At 32.1% G+C, this 26,758-nt stretch overlaps 1 protein-coding gene and 1 long non-coding RNA gene across 6 annotated transcripts in view; one reads left to right on the top strand and one right to left on the bottom strand.

Moving 5' to 3' along the window:
* LOC146999538 (uncharacterized) overlaps positions 1-1,391 on the bottom strand; it is a 171,739-nt gene extending 170,348 nt beyond the window's left edge. Inside the window, exon 1 of one of the 5 annotated variants that reach the window (XR_015044335.1) lies at positions 720-1,391. This is a non-coding gene — a long non-coding RNA (uncharacterized LOC146999538). The remainder of the gene's footprint in view (positions 1-719) is intronic. The other 4 variants (XR_015044338.1, XR_015044337.1, XR_015044340.1 and 1 more) reach the window with 4 other exon arrangements.
* Positions 1-16,769, top strand: part of LOC118203473 (uncharacterized) — a 54,116-nt gene extending 37,347 nt beyond the window's left edge. Inside the window, exon 2 of the mRNA XM_035375751.2 lies at positions 14,817-16,769. Within this exon, the coding sequence (XP_035231642.1) occupies positions 14,817-15,067 (251 nt within the window). The 3' untranslated portion in view covers positions 15,068-16,769. The remainder of the gene's footprint in view (positions 1-14,816) is intronic.
* The last annotated feature ends 9,989 nt before the right edge of the window (positions 16,770-26,758 follow it).

Raw genomic sequence — 26,758 nt, forward strand, 5'->3', positions numbered from 1 at the left:
AAAACCTTTTACTGTATTGGAAATACATTTCTGAATTCGCAGAATATGCTTAAAATTCTGCGTTGAACATTCACAAAATTTTGAAGTTATTTGAAAATATATATTAGAATTTCATGTGGAGCACCACACAGCGAAATGATTAAAAAAATACTTCTTTATTACTTATTTTCAGTCAATAATTCGGATATTTAGTAAATAAATTTCTGAATCTGAAATTAATACTTTCAGTAATTTTATTATGATTGGTAGACACTTTAATATGAATTGTATTTTGAATTATGTGTACTTAACATTTCTAACAAGTGATAAATATAGCTTGAAATTGTTTATTAAGTTTTAAGTAATAGTTGAACCAAATGCTTCCTATAGATCATAATTAAAAATAATTACCAACAAATTAAATTATGATTGCAATATATACAGGCTCTTTGTAGCAGATACAATGAACCTTCTCCTAGCCAAGTCTTAAAACGACCACCTGTAAAATGACCTTCTTTCTGAGAACATAAACATCGGTATTGAACATCATTTCTCCAAGTTGACAAACTTGACAAATATTCAAAATCGACTAGAACCGTGGGTGGTCACTCTTAACTGAATGCAATATTATGTGGCTGGTTAAAACACAGTAACTGATAATTTTCAATGCTTTTGAAAATATTATTGTCTATCGTTGTTTTTCAAATCAATAATAAAATCAGAAATAAAATACAACTCACCATTTTTGCGCAACTTTCTTGAGAATGACGGGAGTAACATCCATAGCACAGCAAAATATTGATGATGATGCGTGATTCCAAGAACAAAGAAAGAAACATAAGAAACAGTTTTTGTGATGTACAATGACTCTTTACACACTCGTATGTTCCTCTCACATAGATCGGAACTGCTGTTAAGAGCTGCCGCATCCAAATGAACCCAAATCCAGCCAGACTATTCCTGAAAAGTTAGCATCAACAAACTTTTGTTTATATTCTATAGTTTACTCTCAAGGAATGGAAGTTTATTTGAACGGAAAGGCTGATAAGTCAAAAAAGGCAGAGAAAAACGCTCCTTCAATCTGTGGAAAATCACAGACCCCGGCAAAATGTAAGCACATCACACGGATGGTATACGTTCTGCAGTGGAGGCTTCAACTGCCGCTCTGTTTGCGAGATAAAATGCAATTATGTAAAGCGATGAGAACTGTCCACTGAACATATACACAAATTGAGATGCTTAACGTATAAAGAGTTAAAGTACGTTCTCCATATGTTTACAGAAACGAGGCATAAACAATTAAACGCAGTAAAATTTTTTTATAGAGAGGCTTCCATCAGAATGAACGTATTGAATGTACCTAGCCGTTAGTCTGGGATGAGCAATGCTGCGTCTATTCGCTGTTACATTTAAATTAATGGCGGGCAAAGTTAAATACAGTTCGGGTCATTGCATGTCTCAGGGTCGATCATTAGCCAGCATGTGTACTTTGATCCAGACGGATTTGCAATCTTTACCTGTGGGCTTTGAAATTCGATTGCCTAAACCACCTGTTGATTTATGAAGGAAATAAATTACGTACAGCATTAAAGTAGCTTATTTAAAACTTAATATTTATTGCGAAGTTCATATCTAATAATTGAGAACTCGTCTTTATTTAAATAATTTATGCACTTTGTTGTTTTTAGAAGTAGTTTGATGCTATCAGTTAGCCATTTTGTTTTATCTTGATTCAGATATACATGTTGCATGTAGATGATATTTGATTACGAAATTGTGAATGTGAGCTGCTCTTAAGTGAGCAGATGTTCCAGATAATGTAAGGCAATGCCAAAATTTGATGCTGTATAATTGCTTCGGATTATGTCCCGAAAAATATCCCACATTCGGTAGATATTCTGAGCTATTAAACATGAATTAGATGCACTCGCATAGTCGTGAATCTGTTTTTGTGCCATCAGGGTAGAAATGCTTTCTATACTAAGTATATGTTTTACTAAACTCGAGCTGTCGCCAGAAAGGTTGGCTTGTGAAAATATTTGAATTCCATATTTGTAAAAGCGAGACAACGCAATTAAATTATCTGCAGAATTTTTAATGATTTGTATTAGGTTAAAAAATATTACAAAGTTAGTTTTAAAAAAAATGAAAACGAAAAGTATTAAAAATTCGAAAGTAGTTAAAAAATTCGAAAGGTAGTTAATTATCCATTAACAGTCTATTCAACGAAATACTAAATTTCGTTGGTGGTCCTGACATGAAACTGAAATCGTGGTGAATTGGACAAAGATCTTTCAGTTATCGAAGTAATCGTGCTTCTTTCAAATCTGTAGCATTAAGAAATAAACTGTGCTTGCTAGGAAAAATGAGGCATGTATATTAATAATAAATTACATGAGCATTTTGTGCTTTACTAAATTATATGGCATTTATTATTTGTGCTATATTTTGCAAAGAATTAGTTCAGCCATTAAAGACAAACAAGGAGTTCTTGAAACAAATATCTGAATCGGATATACGTATATTTTAGATACACTGTTTAGAATAAAATGGCTTTTTTTAGGACCTTATATTCAGTTGAGTGTTTTTGGTAATTTGTGTAATGAAATATATATACTAATTGGAATAAAATATAAATACTAATTGTGTGAGCAAAATAATATTGTAATACTTAAAGGTTTTTTTTTTTTTCATTTATCCATCGAAACTATCTTGTTCTTGACTGGCTTCGGAAAGATTTGGCTATCCATAATTAGTGTGAAGAATCTAAAGAAAGTTTAGCCGGGGTGAGGAATTTTAAGTTAAAGTGTAAACACCTTACTAGGGAAAGGGATAAACAGAAGTGTTAATCGATAATTTAGTGTTCCCTCCCCGTAAGTCTTAAGATTTTAATATGAAAACAAAATTTTCAATCATTAGAACTTTCAAAATGTTACTGTAAACATGTTATGTAATTCAAATAAATGGGATAACAGTTCACTAATTCATAATTTAAGTCCCATTGATGTACACACGTACACTTTTTTAAAAAATAAATTTTAAATGATTTTTATATGCTTAATATATAACTATAGTTCTTTGCTTATGTTGAATGTTCAAGTTAGAGCGATTTACTCGGCTATAGAGCTTTGATTGTGCTCTCTATCGTTATATGCATGTACTACGTAAAATTCCACATAAAATTCAATTCAACAGCAATGTCACAAAATATTTAAAAACAGCGTATCTTTTGAATTTCCGGTAGGCAGTCTCTTGCGCTGGAGATAAAAATGTTTTATTCCGTACAGTATTGCCATTGCTCGCTTTGAAATCGTTGAGTTTGTTAATTAAGAGTTCGCTAAAGTTTTCAAAAGTATGAAATAGATAATAAAACAAATTCGAAATTCAAAATTCGGGCCTCCGGGGGCCCATGTTCGGGTGGAAGATTACGTTATTCAAAATTTGATGGCTCTAGGTACCGTCGCTTTTTCACAGTGCGAGAAACATATCATAATCATGCAGTTTCTTCATTGCTTAACTCTTTTAAATATAATACTGGGCGATAATATTTGGTGGCAGCAATTAAAAAGTGATTCGCCGTTTATAGTGAAACGGCAAAAAATACCATTTTGAGACTAATAGCCCTTCTGGGTTACCGCTCCTTTGGGCTAAAATATCCTAAATGAAAGAAATATTTGATTTTTAATGCTTTCATTACTTAACACGTCTTCTGCCTAATAATTTTAGCATGTTGATAGTCATCGATTCTGTTTGTGGGCCTGATCCGTTAAGTACGTCAATTGTGTTTTGGTTAAGAAGATATTTTCCCTCCTGTACGTGGATCTGACATGAAATTTTTGTGATTAATTCACGGCTCAAATTTTATGATTTAAATTCTGGAGTACGATTGCTTATAATTAATTATAGACTTAGGTGAAGACAGAATTAAAATTATAGCGAAGCTTCCCTTCTCACTTTGAAAATGACCACTATATCGTTTAGAACCTTGAATAGTCGAACTTTTACTGTATTTAAATATGCAATTTAAATTTACAATTGCAATAAAAGTAACAGGTAGAAAATAATAGATAATCTGATATCTAATATCTAGAATTCACTGATTTATATGATATTCGATTATTATTTCGACATTTCATAAAATATCAGAAAATCTTTTAAATTTTACTAAAATTATCAAGGGATAATAAGCAGAGCCGGCACAAGGGTGAGAGAGCCGGGACAATGGTGAGGCAAGTGAGGCACTTGCTTTAAGTGAATCACGGGCGCCAAATTGGCCATACGAATTCGATAATTTAATTATGTTTTAAATTTGTCAATTATTATTAGGGAAAATAAACTTTAGCAAACGAAAATTAATAAGCCAATAGGAAAAATTGCAAGAAACTCTGGAAATGCAATGTGCATTTTGATGCATCTTATTTATCAAAAAAGAATGTTTTATCATTTTCATTTGAAAGTTATAAATAATTTGCTATATTATTTTTCTGAATTTATAAAATTACGATTAAAAATATTTTAAGAATTACGTTATAAGAATTATGATTTAATACATTTACTTTTGTTTAATACATATAGGGGCGTGCATTTATTTTTTCCCTCAGATGAAAAAATATCTTGGCACGGCTCTGATAATAAGTGCCGCGGTAAAATTCCTACACTGATAATTTTTAAAAGCTTGTTATAACTTTTCGTCGATCAGTTTTCTTGTTGTGCTAATCAAATAATAATAATAATAATAATAATAATAGGAATAGGTAACATCTTATTAATTGTAAATTTTATAGAGAAAAGTCTTAAATGAATTTTTTTTCTTTTTTTAACGCTTTCATTCTTTAAATAAGAACATTTTTTTTCTGATTGTTCTAAATGATAAGTCGAGTATTGTGAATACAAGATTGTTAATTTATGATAAGCTAACCAAAAATCATCATGATATTTTTTTATAAAATAATTTGTAAAGATTGCTCAAACACCATAGGTAGGATAAGTGCTAAAGCTTTCTCAATTACATATTTATTTTTTAGGTAAATCATAGTGGAATTATCAGTATTTTAAGCAATTCCTTAAAAAATTAATCTTCTATTTATTTTTTTTCTCTAAATTACTGGAAGTAAAACTTTCTTGACGTTATGTAGTAGCAACGCAATAATTCCCAACCACAATGGTCGGAAGCAATATTTTGGTTTTGCTATTTTTTTGGTGCTTAGAGTTCTGGAGTGCTTTCTGAGACACCAGAAGTCAATTTTGCACATCACCTTACACCCTTCTGCTTTTCCGCACTTGCCAACGTTGAGTATCTATCTGGAAGCACTTCAGAACCTGCGATGCCACTCAGAACTCCGTCTGCAAGAGAAGTAGCCGTCTTAAAAACCACAGGAAGAGATATTTTTCGACCCTGCCCAATGCTTCATTGTTCCAACTGAAGAAAGAAAGTGTATTTTCAAGTTAACATCAATGCATCATGAGACAAAACTGAAAACCATAAATTCTTTATGTATAATATTTTGTTTGTTACAGGATCGAAATTACTTCATAGCATAAAATCCTTTATTATTTTTTTCATAAATTGCAAATTTTCATGTTTATTATTTTATAATTCCGATCCTATTCAGAGAAATCAAATCGGACTTATCTCTCTTCGAGTATATGATCACAAAGAGAAGTTAAAAATATGATACAAGAATAAAAAGTAACATTTGCTTGAGTTAACGTATTTTATGTTTTTATATAAAATATTTATTAAGAAATATTACAAAAATTTTCTCGGGATTTAATTTTAATTCTAAATGGTATCTAAAAGTATATATGATTTATGAGATGGAAAAACGTTACATTCTGCCTCTATGCTGCTTAGGTGAATATAGCGAACCGTATGTAAGTGGTCTTCTTACAGGGGTAATTTTCAGTATTGATGTTTATCTGTATTCACAGAAATGCTAGTCATTTTCAGAGATGGTCTTCAACGGGAGGTGGCTTTCACAAGAGAATTCACTGTTTTTTAATTACGTTTGCACATCATAGGGTGACGAATTTTTATTCTGAAATCCATGATCTGGTTTAGAATACTTTTCAATGTGATTCTCGGTTTGATTCGGGAAATTCAGTGATTCATCTAACCAATGGTTTACGTCAAAAGTTTGATTTCCTTGTTTAAATTTAGCATATGAGCAGAAATGTAATTTTTACAAATGCAGATAATAGATAAAAAGCGCACTAGCACTACGCACAAATGTAAGTGAACTCTCTCTGAGCTCAAAGCTCAAGCTCTGAGCTCTCTATGCTCAAGCTCCAGATGATTCTGATCTGTGAAGTTAGTCATCGTAGAGAAATAATGAGTATTTCTCATGCAGTTCATTTCAGAGAGGATGCTTTTAGAGATATGGTCCGAGAACAAGGTTTACTGAAATACATATTTTCCTTCATTCAAATAAACTAATTCACTGACCACCAATATGAAATTCATTAGTTGCCAATACATAATTCGCTGGTTGCTAGTATAAGGTCCACTGCACATATTAACGAAACGTATGTTTTCCCTCATCCAAAGGCACTAATTTGCTAGTCGCCAATACTTGCGCTAGACAGAGTTCAGTGTACTTACTAATTAAACATGTATGTTCCTCATTCAAATAAGGTAATTCACTAATCACCAATATCTTAATTGGTTTGCTCGCCAGGGCAGGGTTCACCGTAATTGTTAATTAAGAGTATATTTTCCTGAATTCAAATAAACTAATTGACTGCTCACCAGTACTTAATTCTGTGATCGTCAAGACATGATTCACTGTTCTCATTAGTTTTAAGTATATTTTCGTTGATTAGAAAACTGTTAAACTGCCAATTTAGGAATTTCAGATTCTTATTTTTTTTAATCTCTTCCCTCCCGACTTCGTAAACCATGTTTTCTTTCCTTCCCCCAATTTAATTTTAATTTTAAAATAATCATTCCCTCAAGCAGTTGACATCTCTTAACAGTTCTTGTAGTTATTAAATGGTCTATATTTAGTAAGTTTTTATCAGTTTCTTAATCTCAAAACTTGAATTAAAAATTAATAAACAAATTTTAAAAAATATCTGCGCTTCTCATTTTAAAATGATTTTATTTTTGTTATGAATAGATAAAATTTAAATATACTTCATCTCAATATAAACTATTCATTTACACAGATTTTACAAAAAACAAAAGGAATAAGCCATCGTTCTCGTATTCAAGGGAAGTGCTCTAAGAGATAAATGAGCCTTGTACAATACATTTTGAACTCTCTCATGACAACTTCCTCCTGAACACGACCACCTCTGAACTGATTAGTATTTTTTAGAACATAAATAAATATCAGTAATATGTATCACCTGTAAACACCTGAAAGCTTTAGCATACCATCTAATTATGTTCCTGACATACAACTTGTAACTCATGAGAAACAGGGTAATAGAGACATTTTTGGAACATTTATAGCTACATTTTTTGCCCAAGCATGATAATTTAAAAATTCTAAAACAAATCTGCCGCCTGTAATGTCTTTAGTAACTGGAGAATCGCAAAGGGGGCGTTCATGCCATTCTGCCACGCTAATTGCGGCACCGCTTTCTCAACGTAATTCGATGCACCCCTTCCCTCCAAGCCACGCTTCCAACTGTCATCACTTCATCACTCATTACATCTTCTTCATACGCTTATTGTGCAGTTATTCTGAGTAATTAACCCCGTGGATGATGAATTAGTGTCCTAACGAGCGTCTTCGAAGAGGAGAATAAAAAAGTAGAATAAATGTTGTTGGATGTGTCTGTTCTATAACTGGTGCTGCTCTTCTGACAGTCTGGAGAAGATTCCCTTGCTGTCATGCATCCAAAATCTGAGTAGAAAGACATTGTTATGTGCATCTTTTTCTTTCTCTTTATTTAATGATGCAGCGTAACTTATTCTGGCTAGAAACTGAAACAACTATAATCTTGAAAGGAATGTATAATTGCTTTTACTTTTATATCGAATAATTTATCTTTTATATCGAATAATACGAAAAAATTGAAGATGATGGTATATTGTAAGTGCTGAAGTTGTAAGTTGTAATCTTAAGGTATGCGAGATAATAATGTTTTGCTAAATTGCTGTTTGTTAGGTCCATGAGTCAAGTAAGAATAAATTTTTCCCAATTTTAAACCCCAAAGGAAGGAAAACCTCTTTTATATTTTATTCAATGGAAATGCGTATAATTACAGAGAACGCTCTATAAGACGACCACTCTTAACCTGTAGATGATTTTGGTAGTCAGCGGAGTAGAGCGTCTTCAAGAGGTGATGCTCAAAGCTTACTAATATACTCCTAAATACTACAATAAAATAATTTCAGAAGTGATCATCTAAAAAAAAAAACTCTCTCTGTGGACCATCTTCATTAGATGCGTGTATATTTTCATAAGTTGTACCAATGGTTAAAATTGCAAATTCAATAATTTTGATTCGACATTTCCTATTTAGGAGCATAAATAATAAACAGCGGTTCCCAAAATGCCGGTGATGTGAAACTCTCTCTTTTGAGCGGAGCGTTATCTCTCTTTCTCTCTCTGAAACATTTTTTGCGATACACAAATCACACTTCTTCAACTGGAGAATGAAGTTCCTTTCAAACAACCTCTCTAAGACAACTTCCTCTGAAAATAACCAGTATTTCCGAAAACGTAAATAAATGTCGATATTGAAAATTCCGTAAGATAATCATCTCCGCAGAAAGCCAGAATCATGTATATCCATTGATTTTCGTCTTAGAGCGAGTTCGCTATATATCGGCTCATTATATCATTAATGGATAGAGGACTGATGTTTCACTGTATGGTGTTAAATGAGTTAGTAACTATTAATAACTGCAATGGACGTGTAAAGTGGGCGATTGAAAGAACTTAGAATTTATTATAAATTAAAATACAGCGAAGCATCCTGTATACAATTTTCGTACTCTGTAGATAATATTGTTATTATCTACAGAATACGAAAGAGTTATTCTGGTGGTTTAATACAGATGTTCGTTTATTTTAATATGATGATTTTTTTCTCTATTTTCACCCATATGCAGTTAATTCTGAACTCTTTAATGTCGATCATCTTCACTAAAACTATATACTAAGTAAGAGGTTAATATATCGAATATTATCTATATATATGGAATATATCGAATATTATCTATATATAGAGAGTATATCGAATATTATTTATATATATATATGGAATATATCGAATATTAATATATCTTTTATATCGAATAATACGAAAAAATTGAAGATGATGGTATATTGTAAGTGCTGAAGTTGTAAGTTGTAATCTTAAGGTATGCGAGATAATAATGTTTTGCTAAATTGCTGTTTGTTAGGTCCATGAGTCAAGTAAGAATAAATTTTTCCCAATTTTAAACCCCAAAGGAAGGAAAACCTCTTTTATATTTTATTCAATGGAAATGCGTATAATTACAGAGAACGCTCTATAAGACGACCACTCTTAACCTGTAGATGATTTTGGTAGTCAGCGGAGTAGAGCGTCTTCAAGAGGTGATGCTCAAAGCTTACTAATATACTCCTAAATACTACAATAAAATAATTTCAGAAGTGATCATCTAAAAAAAAAACTCTCTCTGTGGACCATCTTCATTAGATGCGTGTATATTTTCATAAGTTGTACCGATGGTTAAAATTGCAAATTCAATAATTTTGATTCGACATTTCCTATTTAGGAGCATAAATAATAAACAGCGGTTCCCAAAATGCCGGTGATGTGAAACTCTCTCTTTTGAGCGGAGCGTTATCTCTCTTTCTCTCTCTGAAACATTTTTTGCGATACACAAATCACACTTCTTCAACTGGAGAATGAAGTTCCTTTCAAACAACCTCTCTAAGACAACTTCCTCTGAAAATAACCAGTATTTCCGAAAACGTAAATAAATGTCGATATTGAAAATTCCGTAAGATAATCATCTCCGCAGAAAGCCAGAATCATGTATATTCATTGATTTTCGTCTTAGAGCGAGTTCGCTATATATCGGCTCATTATATCATTAATGGATAGAGGACTGATGTTTCACTGTATGGTGTTAAATGAGTTAGTAACTATTAATAACTGCAATGGACGTGTAAAGTGGGCGATTGAAAGAACTTAGAATTTATTATAAATTAAAATACAGCGAAGCATCCTGTATACAATTTTCGTACTCTGTAGATAATATTGTTATTATCTACAGAATACGAAAGAGTTATTCTGGTGGTTTAATACAGATGTTCGTTTATTTTAATATGATGATTTTTTTCTCTATTTTCACCCATATGCAGTTAATTCTGAACTCTTTAATGTCGATCATCTTCACTAAAACTATATACTAAGTAAGAGGTTAATATATCGAATATTATCTATATATATGGAATATATCGAATATTATCTATATATAGAGAGTATATCGAATATTATTTATATATATATATGGAATATATCGAATATTAATATATCTTTTATATCGAATAATACGAAAAAATTGAAGATGATGGTATATTGTAAGTGCTGAAGTTGTAAGTTGTAATCTTAAGGTATGCGAGATAATAATGTTTTGCTAAATTGCTGTTTGTTAGGTCCATGAGTCAAGTAAGAATAAATTTTTCCCAATTTTAAACCCCAAAGGAAGGAAAACCTCTTTTATATTTTATTCAATGGAAATGCGTATAATTACAGAGAACGCTCTATAAGACGACCACTCTTAACCTGTAGATGATTTTGGTAGTCAGCGGAGTAGAGCGTCTTCAAGAGGTGATGCTCAAAGCTTACTAATATACTCCTAAATACTACAATAAAATAATTTCAGAAGTGATCATCTAAAAAAAAAACTCTCTCTGTGGACCATCTTCATTAGATGCGTGTATATTTTCATAATTTCGTATTCAGCCTAGATGCATATGTATTTTCTTGATTTCCGACATGTGCAGTGTAAATACAAATCTATGTACCCTTTTCCTGTATAAAGTCCGCTGCGAAGCAGTGTCAGAGCTGTGAAACGGAGATTTTAACTTATAAAAATTCCCTGTAGCGTTAAGGTACAAAGTTGTTTATTTTTTTTTTTTTAATTATAATTTAGAAGTGTTTAAAACGTGGCACCTGTCGCGACTGCGACATATGAGATGTTATAATTCTTCCTCTACCACGAAGACATTTCTCTGCTTAGTCAGGTATTTTATTCATAGGGATTTTGTCGTATTCAAATAAATAAACAAATGTTTTGGCTATACGCAGTGCATTTTGATACTGCTCGAGCCGACGCCCAAAGGGGAGTTTTTTAACGTTTTGTGTGTTACCTTTTGTGAGTTTTATTAAATATTCTTCGCACTTAAACGATAAAATTGAATCCAACATCAATATCCAAAATATTTAAAAGAGCTTATCTTTAGAATTTCCGATGTACTGTCTCACGCGCTCGATATGATTTCACCTCCCCTAAAGCGTTGCCATTCCTTGCTTTGAAATCGTTGAGTTTCTTAATCAAAAATTCTTTATTGTCTGGCAAAATATGAAATAGATAATAAAAAAATTTTCAAATTCCAAATTAGGGCTTCCAGATGCCCATATTCAGGTGGAGACCTAGGCTAGGTACCGTTGTTTTAGCACAATGCGAAAAATATACGTACATTTATGCAGATTCTTCATTATTTAATTTCTTTAAGTATAATGCAGGGCGATAATATTTGGTGGCAACAACTTCAAAAGTGATTCGCCGTTTATAGTGAATCGACACAAAATGCCCAAACTAAATTAATAGTCTTTCTGAGTTAACGCTCCATTGAGCTAAAAAGGTAACTTTCTCTAATATTCTTCCTTACTCTTTGTAGAACTCCCATATATCTTCATAGCCAAATCATTCATCTTATTCATTAATAAAACAGTGTTATACCAATTATACACATATTATTTGAATATTGTCAATAAAAGATTATGTAAGTTTCTTCCAAGCGAATATCAATGTAATAATCTCAGTTTACCATCTTGTTTGGCATACTCTAGAAGCATCCGATATCTGTCTTCTTGTAAAAAAAACTTTAGCTGAATCCTATCTTGCTTTGTATAAAATGTGTACACATTTATACAGTTTAATCATAATAAAACGTATTTTTTACCAAAGTCATCATTCCGCCTCCTGAATTATTTGTAATTTTAGGGGCACTTCATTTTAGGGTGCTCACCATAAAGCTCCCCATGGTTGAAAATTGAAACCCGAGTTTAGAATTTTGCTACTAAACGACGACAGAAAAGTTGGCTGATCTCAGATTTTTACGTCTCTCTATTAAGACCACACACGCTGTCATCGACATGGAGAAGGGAGCATTGTCAGAAGAAGGGAGCAATCTCTATCTTTTAAGATAAACCATGAACCGATTGCTACAACCGCCTCCGGCGAGCATGTGAAAAGCGGGAAAAATATTAGCCGTAAAACTAGATCCTTTTTTCTTTTCTTTCTTTTTTCTACCAAACCCTGACGAAACTTTAAAGAAGTGAGTGTTAAAAATATATTCTGTGTAATAGCTGTTTCGAAGTTCCTCCGCGGAGGAATGGCTGCCCTCGAACTCCAGATGGTGGATTTTTATGGTAAACAGTGTCCAAACTGTTGGCAGAAGTCGTCACAAGGCTGCCAAGATTTTGTTGGATTCATTCTGTCCTGCTTTCTAACGTTATGTTGGAAAAATTCTTAACTGAATTCACTTAGATAACAATGTAGTCATAACCATAACCGATATAACCGCCAGTTCCCGTTAACAAAGCTCCTAATATTTCATGGTGTATTTTACAAATAAAATTATGTTCGTCTATTCAATGTTACATTCATACTAATGCTCAAATGCTAGACAAAGGTCTTGCCTCGTTTTGACATTTATGAAAATTTAGTTTTGTTAACATAAGTGAAAATGCAGCCGAAATAATTTTCTAATAAATTTCATAATAATATCAAAGTACTGCGCAAAGAGCAAAAAGAGCATGTTAAATATGTGGTCTCATTAACCATGGAATGGTGAAAAGTATTTCGTGTATAATGAATATTAAATTTTCGCTTTTAAATTATTATACATATTTTTACATCTATATATTTGAATTAAATTCTGTATAGTTGGGAATAATTAGCGTTAGCTGTCAAGTAAAAACCATAAAGTTTATATGAAAAAAACTTAAACTTTTTTTTGTTTTAATTTTTTAATTTTTATATAAAAAACTGTTTGGTTTGGGATACTTTACATTTATGTGCACTTAAGTAATAAAAGCATAAAGTTTTTATAACCTCAAGTAAAACCATAAATGTGTTTCGTTTATGTAGAAATCACGAACATTGAAATAGTGGTATTTATATGTGTTGTAATTTAAAAGATATTAAAGTATTAAACTAAATGATTGCTAATTAGAAAAAATTAAAAATGTATCTAGGAAATTAAAATAGCCATAATTAATTGAAAGAGCAAATTTATTAAGTTATTTGGATTATGTATTTAAAATAGGGTAAAATTTCTGTTTTAATACGATTTTAAAATATATTTAATGAAAAATCAATGGAAAATTTAAATGGGAAATCATTTGCTGAATATTAAATTGACAACAAAGTTTAATAACAAACTCTTGTAAATTTTGCGTGATAAAACATCAAATGGATATGAATTTGTGATATTTTTTCGAATAACATTTTCAAGAATTCTCGGGTAATAAAATTGTCTGTCAGTTTTTATATTCATTGAATATGATTGATTGAAATTTACGTCAGTATTTAAAATTTCTTTTTTTAATAGAACTATTTTACTATTCAAGTTTTCTGCGAACTTCATATGTAACATAAGCTGTGTCTAACATACCGTCTTTACTACTTTTTGGAATTAACAGTTTACCGTTTTTACTACTTTTTGAAGTTAACAGTTTACCGTCTTTACTACTATTTGGAATTAACAGTTTACCGTCTTTACTACTTTTTGGAATTAACAGTTCTGAAATATTGCCAAAGAAAATTAAAAAATTTTAAGCTTTTAATCGGAGTAATTCATGATTTATTGTTAGAATGTGCGAAGCTTTGTTTGACGTTTATATATAATTGTCCTGTCATACATTTCAAAATCAATGCATTTTAGTTTATTAAGATTTACGTTTCTGATATTCAAAAAGTAAAAGATATAATTTCCCCCTCTTTCCAGCATGCCTTCGTGGCGTAATGGTAGCACACTCGGCACGTATTCGAAAGGTCCAGGTTCGAGTCCCCGAGAGGGTAGCGCTCATTTTTACGTCTCCTGCTTCAAAAACCCTAATATCTCTACACTGACGCCTAAACTAAAAGGTGGTGTATAATAATTCATCACCACCAAGATTTAACGATTGGATTCCCTAATCCCCGGTTGCCCTTTAAAAGAGGATATTTTCTTACTCCTTCCAGCATGCCTTCGTGGTGTAACGGCAGCCCACTCGGCGCGTATTCGAGAGGTCCAGGTTCGAGTCCCGGCGAGAGCATTGCACATTTTCCCGTCTTCTGCCTCAAAAACCCTATTGTCTCTACAAAGATAAAGCCCTTTATTATAAATAAATATGAAACAACGTTTTTAACTTAATTTAAAGGAAATTAACCATTTACCCCGAAGGTGTTAATTTTTGGTAATTTTTATTTCATTAAAAAATAACTAGGGGATGAATATGACTTTTATTATGTTATAAATATATATTTTTAATGTTAATTGCTTTTAATAACAACATGTTTTTTTACATAGTGCTATATAAATGTAAAATATAAGTATACAAAATTATTACAGTACATTTTTAAAAATGTTACTAAATATTTTATTACTTTTTTTTAGCTTCTCCTCCCATCAACCAATGGTCCGTCCGTCTTCCATCAGCACTGCCATCCACTAACTGCGACCGCAATTCTTATTCAATTAACCAACAGACGAATGGCTCTTCTTCGGTGAACAATGGTAGTCTTCCTTCCATGACATCCCTTTGCAGTTCTCTAAGCCCCAGTATGCCTGCTGCACCACAAGGTTCTTCCTATACTGATAGCAAGTACTTTTTATGTTCAGGTGGTAGCAGTACCTATGCTCAGTGAAAATATAAGAAAGAAAATTATAGCTGCATTTAAAAAGTATTTCTGTATTTTCGAAATATAATTTCTCTCTGAAGAGAGTATTAGCCATTGAGAGTGCCTTCGGCAAGTTCTCTTATACTATCAACAAAGTCATAAGTTTTATAATAAGAGAGAACGACCAGAATTTAATTTATTAAAATTTTAAGAAGTATGTATGTAAAAATGACATAAATATTAATCGTTTAGTGTAAATGAAAAGAACGAACGCTGTGAATTTATATGGATTTCTGGTTTACAGATATTGCAGTGAAGAAACAAAGAAGTAAATGCAGAAATACTGTGTCAAAAGAACAATTTGATTTAGATTTGAAAGAAAACTCATGGAATCATAGAACTTTTTGATTTGAAGACATAAACCAGGAACCCGTGATTTGAACTGATGTATAAAATATGTTGAATTTTTCATTGATACATCATCTTCAACCTTGAAAGAAATGATACTAGAACATAATAAATTAATTTAAATGTAAACCATTGAAAAATAATGGAAACAAAATTAACGGTTTTCATTAAGAGGTATGATGTCTACGTAATGTCTTGTATTAAGTATTATACAGAATAGAAGGAAGAAATAACTATATAATAGCCTGTTTCTTTATGACATTAAATACTGGAATTTAGGAAATTGAAATCTCGGTGAATTGTTCGTAGTTACGACTTGACACATTTTTCCAGAACAATTTCCATCTGAGCTTATGTGTAAATCGCAATTAATCATATCTTCTGCTGCATCTAAACTGATAAGAATTTTGACTATAATATCACGCAGATAGTGGACATATTTGTGTAAAGTCGCACGTTCATAGCACTTTTACCATTGTAAAAGAATTTGTTTTCTTTGTTCGATTGCTTTTAATGAAGAGTGAAAATCATTTTCAATTATATATTTTCTCCTTTTCTTATATAGGTGTGATTCATATAATGCTTATGTCTTTAAGCTAAACGATAAAAATTCACATCTTTTTAATAACAAGTAGCAACACAATTTTGAAGCAAGTCTTGTACATCTTTTTATTTCAGCAATGTGACTTGATAAATAAGTGGTAGTATCTGTAAATGAGAACTTAAACTTCTTGTTTTTTATTACAAAACCCTAATGCATTAAAATTTAACATAATAGTTATTATTTTACAAAAATTACCCCTGCTGTGTCATTAAAAACCAAACAATAACTTACATACTATTAAGTAAAATATTGTCAAATGCAACTGATCTTTCCTTTATATTAACGTTTTAGAAAGAAATATTTTTTGCTAAAGAAATGTTCCCCATTTCACACCAGATGGAAATCTATGAAAAAGGATAAATCGTGGAGGAGTTAATCGTTCAGGAGAAAATCCTACTAAATCCGGAGAATTATACTTATGTGAATGCATTCTATAAAATTTTCGTAGAAAAATTCAACTATCATGGAAGTAACCATCCGTTTCCGTGAGAAAAAGTAAATTATTTTGTGTATTAGTTCCTAATCTTGTGTATGTTTTACAATAAGTTTATTTTCTCTCTTTGCATTTGTGGCTATATAATCAAAAATGAATACAAAATATTACATATTTTGCTAATTTTAAATGTTTGCATTTTGTCTTTTGATGTTGTTATATTTCGAGGAACATGTACAAATTTTTTGATGAGAGTTTATGAATAAATTGAAGTATTTAAATTATTATGCATTGAATGAGCCATTATTAATTAATTAGCGTAATAGGTACAAGAAGAAATAAATATAGTAAAACCTTCATGCGGACCTCTTCTTAAAGTGACCAACTTCTCTGTAAATATTATGAACATTCGGTAATAAATATCTTTAAACCTCACCTAAAGGCAATCCTCTCCGGAGAAGATCAAAATTGTTTGGATTTGTGGATGATTCTCTTATGGAGGATTTTCAATGTATTTATTTTGCGCTGTTTCTTTCACAAATATCATTCAACACTTGTATGAATAAGATATATTCAGATATCTCATTGTCTAGTGCAGGGGTGGCTAACATTTTTGGGAAGAGTGCTATTATTATGAAAAAAAAAATATATATTATGTGTGCTACTTCCAACTTTTCCAACATACTAAAAAATATATAAAAAAGTGAATAAAATGTAATTTATAGGCTGATTATGGGATTTTTACGCAAAGAGCACATTTTTTTATATAAATCTGAGTAGTGGACATTTAAACATAATATAACAAAATTTAAAAAGTACAAACTAGGGTTTTATTGTTAATAAACATTTTTAAAGGTTCGGTAAGTTAAGTTATGTATAAAATAAAAATGAATAATTTGAAATATTTAATTCTAAATAACTTAAACAGTCGGTACTTAATTTTTAAATATGTAGTTTTTGTAACAAGTCACCTAGGATTAGTTCTTGCAGATGCTAACAAAATTAAGTGTTTTAGGTGCATATCATTTAATCTTGAAGGATATTTTGATTTTATTATGTTCATAATAGAAAACGTATATAATTTTGATCATTTGGAGTTGAAATAAGTTCTTTACATTTGCTTTTCAGGATGTTTTGCTGCTGTAGGTCAATAATTTCGATTCGTAACAGTTAACGTCTTGCAGAAAAATTAGCTATACGTACTTATATGTGTATCTATTGATGGAGTTGATACAGATGATATTATAATTTTTTGAAATCGTTTAATTTTTCAATAGGTCTTAGTGTGCCGCACTGCGGCACTCATGCCTTGGATTGGCCATCCCTGGTCTAGTGTTTCATAGAAAACGTGAGACATTTTGAATTTTCGACTAATTTTCCAAGTTTTCATCTACATTTGCCAATCCATTATTGATTAATTCTATTTTTATTTTATTTTAATTTAACCAAATTTGCCAATCCATTATTGATTAATTCTATTTTTATTTTATTTTAAATATAATTATTTTTAAAACGTATTTTTGCCAGGAAAGAATATGTTATAGCGTAAAGGGCTTTAAAAATCGGAATAAAATGAAATCTCTCTCAAATGACCACTCATAGTTTCATTCTGTTTTGATCATCTGTGATAGAAAGAAGTCCCTGAAAAAATATGCTTATTATCATGTTCAGCACTACTATTTAATCATGTCCTCAGAAAGGCTGCTCATTTTTCAGAAGCGGTTATTGTATTTTTGTATGAATTATGAAAATATTCTCATTCTGGTGAAACAAAACTTTTAAAGAGAATTACGAATTCTGACAACAGTTACAAAAGCGACTTTTTAAAAAAGATTTGCTCCAAACATTAAAATTTGTTCCGATATTCAACCTGAAAGATGGAAGAACCAGTAATATCGTATCTAAAGGAAATGAAAAATATCGATTAAATGACAACTGTGAAATTTAATATTAAAATATTTGATGATCTGGTGTGACTTAACTATTTTCACGTTATTTACGAAATGCGTCGACACTTAGTTTCAATAACAATTAAACTTCATTATATTTGTCACTTTGATTATGACTGCATTATAATAAAATTATAAAGAATTTTTACGATTTTTAGTTTAACATAGTTTTCGTAAACATTTAAGAAAAATGTAACTGTAATTTTTCTCCTGTTCATTTAAATAATTTAATCATTGATTTCTAAGGAGAATAAGCATGTTACAATAGTGCTTGTTTCATAACATCCACAACCTGCATATAGGATAGGTAATATTGTAGTTTACAGAGATAATGTATTTCTCCCGCCTTCTTAGCGTACATTCGTGGTGCCGTGGTCTGCACGCTGGGCGCGTATTCCAGAGGTCTGTGGTTCGATTCCCGACAAAGGCGTTGCTCATTTTTCATTCCTCCTGCTTCCAAATAACCTAATGTCTCTACTAATGTAAGTAATTAAAAGAATGAAATTATTATTATTTTAGTTTTATTGAAAGTTTTCAGTTTCATATCTTATTAAAAAGTGTACAAAATTTCATGGATTCTGCTATGCACGGCCCATTGAACTGTGGTAAGAAAATATATTAAAAAAATTATTTCTGTTATTAATTCTGCTAAGTACAGTAAATCCTGTAATGGCGGTGACCTCCTTAAGGTGTCCTTTTCGAACGTGACCCGGATTTATTAAATAAAGTCAGTACTGAACGGCATACCTGTCTAAGACAATCATCTCTGCGTAAAAAGGATAATGAACTGGAACCGTGCATAATCATCTTAAAGAAAATTTTAGCCAATATTTCATTACTGATCGCTGCAAAAGAAATTCACCTTTTGTGACAACCATCCCTCTAAGACGACCACTTCTGAAAGCGACCAGTATATCTGGAAACATTGAAAAGATATTGGTTTTATTTTTCTTTCATTTAGCTTACAAATTATAACAGATTGAACCATTTAGTTGCAACCATCTTTCATAGTAAGTGATACGTTTTTCCGAGACCCTAATTAAACACCTACATAAATGATCACTTCTCCAAGACGACCATTTTCACCGTAACTGAAAACGTCTGGAACTATGGGTGTTCGTCTTATACAGAACTCATGGTGATCGTCTTATACAGAACTCATAGTCATTAGCTCGGAAGTTTACTTATCATTCGCGGCTTCGAAGGAATTAAAAGCATTCAGTTACATGTTTATATAGTGTATCTGATCGCGCCAATAATCGGAAATCACGGATTTGGCTTTAAATGTGGCATATTGTATCTCAAATATAGCTGGATATTAAATTTTCCTTCATCTCTATAGCTTAACTACTTTTAATTGGAATTTTTTTAGAAAATGAACTAATGAAGTAAATTTACTTCAGATAATTAAGAGTCAAACTACTGAAAACTTCGACTTTCAATCCATCAGGCCATCAGAAATAATTTCAGGTGTTAAGTGTTTTATTTTTGAAGTTCTTTCCCCCCTCACCAAAATATATTTTATATTTTTCGATTCAGATGCCTTTCGTTTCACATACTCTTTATTTTCTAAAATTAAGTAGCATGAGAACATAATAAACGGACGTCAGGATAGGCATTAGCATGTAAGAGTGCGTGTGTTGGATTGCGATTAAAATTCTAAAACGGTATGCATTTTTAACTGAAAGAGTGTGAATTCGTAATGGAATCTTAATTTTGAAATCTGTCTACACCACGGATTCCTAACCCTTTTCTTTCATCGACCCCTGTTAAAAGAATGGTTTTCTGCATCGTATCTCATTACATTTTTCTCTACAACACGATCATAATAGAAATAAGTGCACGTAAGTAGATTAGAGATAACAACTAGACCAAGAATATAAACAAAAGTTTGAAAAAAAAAGGATGATTATATTTATTCTATATTACTTGGGGATTATTATTAATTTGAATTTTATTTTACAAATATAACCGTCCATGCGGTATAGCGGTTAGGAAAGCCTGACTGCGATACCAAAGGGCCCGGGTTCGAATCCCGGAGAAGGCATGGATGTAAAAGTGTCTGTCCGTTCATAGGATGGTAGCGGTGGGCGCTTATTAGATGCCTCCACAATAAAATGACCACCACTTCTGGCCTTAGTAGTGATCAATGCCGTTATAGGCAAGTGCCCACCATTGGGGGGAAAAATGACAAATATAAACAAGTTTTCAGGAACATGAAACGCAGATTCTAATTGCACATCGATGATTAGGTACGTTCTCAGAAATACGAATTTTCTTTCAAAGGTGGTCATCCCGAGTAAATGCGCCATACGAGGGCTCTCTGTTTTCTCATCATCCAAAACTAGATTCTCATTTATAGCAGTTACTTCTTGGATTTCCAGTAATTAATGTTTAATTTTCAAATTTTCTAGAACTTCACTTTATAGTAATTTATATTAAATTAAGAAGTATCCTAGTTTGTTTAAATTGAAATTTTCAGGGCAGCATGCATGCTAATACGAAAGAAATATGTTAATAATAATGCATAAGAAAAATATAGCTGATGGTACTTAAAATAAAAACTTTAATTATTTTTGAATAAATCATAGATATTTAGAGCTATCATATTACCAAAGAATTTTAGATCTCATGACACATTTCTCGTAATGTGTAGATTCTCGAGGCGTGCCGACTTAGTTAAAAGTTATAATTAAAATCTTTAAAATCTAACATTATTTTTTATTTAGTTTCTAGCTGAATTTTTCTTAGTTGAACTTTCTGATATATGATTTTTTTTTTTTTTTTTTTTTTTTTTTAATTCTAAAATCGTAACTACAGTACTAGTAGTTTTCAGGAGTTATGGTCTTGCCATCGATATAGGGCGTTGAGGAGATGGGAAAGAGGCGATGGTGGGGCATGCTTAAGGAGGAGCCAATAAATGCTTGCCACCTGGGAGTAAGGAGATGGTGGGGTGCGCTCGAAGAGGGCAGCCAGAAGCACCGTATACTTTGCTAATTTCTGTGCTTAGATTACTTATGTCACAATCGCATTATGTTTTGGCTACGCTGGACTGGACGTCGAAAGGGACAATTCGCAGAACCCGCACATTTCCAGAAAACTCACGTAGCTAGGTTACCATTTTCACTTACTACAAAGACTGAACGCGAAAAGTAATCGATTATCGCTCAGAATGGGATCACGTGATCCTTCAGAAGCAGAACTTTCGTCTAATTGGTTATCTCTATCCAGGACAAAGCTCCAGCCGAGACATTTTCGGTGAGGTTTGAAAAAATCCCGCGTAGCCGCTACATCGTTTCCGTAGCTAGGCGGGACTTTAGCAGAGACCATCGCTAGAAATGATAACCTCTTTACGACGCAAAAGATAAGATACATTTTGCGTCGAGAGTAAGCCTGAATGTATGTTTTTGTACTTTTTGAAATTATAAGTGTCTTTGTTATTTAGATTTTCTAAATTACGCCTCCTAAATGCCGTATATAATTTAGTTATTTTAATCAGTTTGGTGGCCTTTGGGTGTATAGCTTCGGCTTCCTTACCTGGGCCACCACCCAAAAATATAAACCACCTGGATGTAGAACGGGGCTTCAGCTAGTAAATCTTATATATGGCCTTTGCTACAATTCTTACAGGGTATCATCAGTTTCTGAAAATCTTCCATACATACAAAGTAGCTCTACTTTGTAAGAAAAAAATATGATACTATAGATATTTATATCAATCGTCGATATCGCTCTCTATAGCAGTGCAATGAAATGAGTGGTTTTAAATGATTCACAGCAGGAAATGGCTTGCGGTTTTGTGCTACATGTTATTTTATAGGATTGCTATATGAACTTTTTTCCTTAGATTTAAAAGTGTTAAGTCATTCGGCAATGGCGCAGCAGTTCCAAAACTAGTGCATTAAATTCTACTTAAATAAAAAATATGGTACTCCACGGTAGTAAACAAGGCAGTACTGTTCTAATTTATTTCTCCCGATTTCCTAGCGTGCCTTTGTGGTGTAGTGGTTCTGCACGCTGGGCCGGTATTCCAGATGTCCGTGGTTCGATTCCCGGCGAAGGCGATTGCTAATTTTTGATCTTGCCTGCTTCCAAAAATATACCTAATGTCTCTACACTGTAACTCATCGTAAAGTATTCTCAATTTTGCCTGCAACAGCTGTTTTGAGCCCTATAAGTATTTTACATTCTTATAAAGGAAATCTTTAAAGTGTCGGAAATTTGGGTCATGGTAAGTGATAAATTGTGTGCTAAAACGATCACTTCAGATTCTTTAAGTGAAACCTTGAACCGGGTAATATACATAAAAATCAGCTCTTTCTTATCTCTACTATACCGTAATGTTATTATTTAATTCACATTTTTCAGGCTAGTATACAATAACAAAGGAATGCTCATCAGTTACGAAATAAAATTCAAGTATTTGTTTTTAATCTTTGGCATCAGCAGCAGAAAGGAATTCTGAAATAAGATTCTAGCCAAAACTGAATAATTTTCCACCTAGTTAAAATTTTTTCTCTTTTTTTATTATTAACTTTTTGTGCATCTGAAACGTGCTTCGAAAGGTTTTGAATTTTCTTACATTTTTCCTCCCGTCATGCATATAAAAAAAAAATCAGTCATTTTCAGAGTTTCTACTGTTTTGGGGAAGTATATCTTTTTTTAATTCCGTAATAATTTACCAATTTTTCCTCATAAGTTTTTATTTTCCTAATTGCATTTTCTGTTGAGTATATTAGATTTGCATGACTTCTGTTTCAATTTTTTGAGAGTTATTAATTCTTTTTTCCTGTTTGTATTTTGCAAAAAAAAAAAAAAAAAAAAAAAAAAAGAGAGAGAGAGAGAGAGAGAGAGAGAAAGTGTGTTTTGTTTTGTAATCTTTCATTAGATCTACGATACCTATATAATAAATAACTAACAGTTCCACTTTCGTAATTGCTTAGCAACAAAGCCTTTACAAGAAACAAAACAAATGTAACCAAACTATCTTAAAATGGCCATCCATTTTTACCTTCTGTGGATGCGGTCGTTTTAGTTCTAGACGCTCAGTACCACCGTTGTTTAACTGTGCTCTAAAAGTACTGGTCATTTTCGAAGTTGATCGCCATGAAACGTTTACTGTATTCTACGTAAGCAGAATAACAACAGAATTCAGAAAGCAGCTTTAATAACACATACAGAGTCATAAAAATAATTTGTTCCTCAAAGAAAAAGGATCTCATGCCCGTTCCCGCAAAATCAATCGTCTATCCAAAATTGATTTTTGCATAATTTTAAATCTGAGGCGTACTTCCAAAATTAATTATATATCTAAACATTTTCTGAAAAAGAAATAAGTGCGTAGTTTATGATATCATGAATAGAAAAGTGACTATTAAATTAAAAGCATCAATTTATAAAGAATTTTCGCCTTCCCCATTGCATGCACTGGTGGTATAAGTGGTAATACTAGCTAGAAGTTCTGAAGTTAGAATCCTGACAAGAATACAGCCAATTGCTTTCCGACATTTCTGAGCTTCAAATTCTAACACGTTCTACAAGTTTTTAAAGCTGAAATGATTTCAAAAAATAATCGTATGGATTCAGTTAAAGATTCCAGTTGATTTGGATCTTATCTGGGTTATTAGTCTCAGGGAAGGTGATATTCCGTACCCATGTTTCTTTGCATTTTAAGAAATACCGGTCACTTTTAGATCTGGTCACATCGAGGAGGCTCATTATTGTTTAATAATAAAAATATATTTACTGGAAAGTGTATTCAAAACTGTATTTTGAATTTCGTATGTTCATAAACTTATATTTGGTCACTAGAATTTAGCCATTTGTAAAATTGTTCGCAATGGCAGAACGCATGTCTTGAAATAATTATAGTTTATTATTTTAATATGCACTTCTTTTTGTTACACAAAACATGCTGTTGACGTATTACTTATTTACTTAATTGTATAATGCGATCAGCGGTTCATATAATGATATCAATAATGACAAGTTTGGCTTCATGATGACGACAATGAATCCTTTCATCCTATCTCATCAAGATGAGGCCCACCAGCGACCGAGCGGAAAAGTCGCTAAACACTGGTAGTTCCGTCCGAGATTCGAATCTCATAGCTGCAAGTTCTCTACGAAGGCATCCCTCCTCTTAGGCAGATAATTCTAGTAGCCGTTTAATCTCAATAAACCAATCCTCAAGATGACCACCTCTGAAAGTGAACAGTATTTTCTGAGCGTATTGTTAAAGACTGGTAGTGAAAATTGTCTGAAACCTCTGGTGGTCGTCTTAAAGAGGATTCACTGGGTATGGTTTTTGAGCATTTCTTACAAACATTGATAATCTCAAATTAAAAATTACAATCATTCAAACCGACAAAAATCTACCGTAATCGCGCTGAATATAGGAACTAGAAAGAAGTGTAGTCTTTGATGATTTTTTTCATATTACACTTGAAATTTTATTTATATTAATTTAATATTTAATTATATTTGATTTAGTTTATCGATTATTCAAACTGTATCGTTCTAAATGAAGAAATAACAGCAAAATTAATCTAAAACAAAGTTGTTCTTAGCTGTTTGTCTAGACTAGTAGCCTCGAGAAGATACTATAATATTCGGATTAAATTTCGGAGCGAAAAATAGGGTTCATCGTCCTTGACCACCGTTAGTGATTAGAAGACAGATCTCAGATGCCAGGGAAAGAGTATGTGCACTTCAAAATAAGAGAGTTTGGTATCCCATTTTCTTTTCCTTTTTTAGAGTCTTTCTTTGCCGATACAAGAAAATATAAAAGATCTTTGGCCGTCCGCAAGGCTTGCTGACAGATAAGTATTACACTCTGCTACTGACGGTCCAAAGGCCTTTCCTGTAAAACGGGAACAACATGGATATCTATTCTGGGCTTGCTCCTTTTTCCGCGCTTCAAAAAACCAACTGTTTTGAATGAAGCGATTGCGTGATGCCAGATGTTGTCTTCGTTCGGATGTGGAAAGGATTAAAGTTGTTTCGTTAGGTTATCCTATCTAGGAAATTATCTATTTTGCATCTGAAATAATTCATTTAATTATGTAGTGAAGAGTTCATGTTTGCTAAAAACTATAAATCAGTAGATTTGTTAGCGCAAATTATATTAACACAATTCACAGCTGAAAGTGATTAGCATTCCTAATAGCGTAAACAAATATCGGTACCGAATAACACCATTCCAGGGGACCATTTCCATTGAACCGCAATCATTTGGAATCATGGGAGGCCATCTTAAGGAGATCTATTTTTAAATCAAATCTATCAAAATCTAATTATCTATCAAAATTATCTATCAAAATGAAATATAATGGATACTTTCATGATATCCTTTTTTTCTTTAAAAATTCCACAGTATTTTTACAGAAATACCATTATGTTGTTTCAGTAAACAATACATCGTTGTTCTCTTCCGAATGAAATCCTTCATTCGAAAGAGAACTGTTCGGTATCACTAATATATTAACTGAAGATTGAAAATTAAAAGGATAAGGTTACTCATAAAATTAGAAAGTGGAAATCAGGAATAAATATTACAAGATGTAGCTCAAAGTAAAATGACCTTCTTCAAAGCAAAAATCCGCGGTTCCATAGGATTTTGATTTCCTATCGTGCTGATTTGCCTATGTTGTAAGTAGTACTGGTCTTTTCCAGAGGAGGTAGTCTTAGGAAGATGGTTACATGACAGGAATCCAAGACACCAACCTCCCAGCCAGTGTAGTGGCTAGTGAGGTTGGCTGTTGTACCGATGGGCCTGGGTTCGAATCCCGGAGAAAGCACTGGTGTTTGTAAGCGTATAGTGCCTGTGTGGCTAGAAGACACTCAAAATACACGGCAAGCGGCACGTCCTCTGGATACGTTCATGAGAAGAAAAGAGGGTTCGGAGATCCTCGGACCGCTCCGGCCCCAACTTCTTTAAAACTGGGATGGAAGCTTAAGAACTAACAAGGCTCGACGTTGTTCGATCTCACCAGTTCCAGTTTTATTTTATCTCGTACCTATACAAGGCACCAAACACGTCTTCTTATGCACATGCGTATTTCTATGAACTTACGCGTGGTAAATCACTTATTATTTATCAAATAAGCCTTATATGTTATCCACTATTCATTTTACATTAATTCATTTTACATTAATTAATTATTTATGCAGTAAATTCAATCATTGCGGTCACTAAAACGGCAACCACTGAAACTGATCAGCACTTTCACAATAAAAATTAGCAGTAGAATGAACATCAAACAAAGATGTCGTCTTAAAGGCTGTATTACTATCAATTGTATAAACAAAGAACAAAATCTTTA

The sequence above is a fragment of the Stegodyphus dumicola genome, chromosome 1, assembly GCF_044657685.1.
Source record: "Stegodyphus dumicola isolate Sdum_Otavi_A_Nest chromosome 1, ASM4465768v1".
NCBI classification, from domain to species: domain Eukaryota; kingdom Metazoa; phylum Arthropoda; class Arachnida; order Araneae; family Eresidae; genus Stegodyphus; species Stegodyphus dumicola.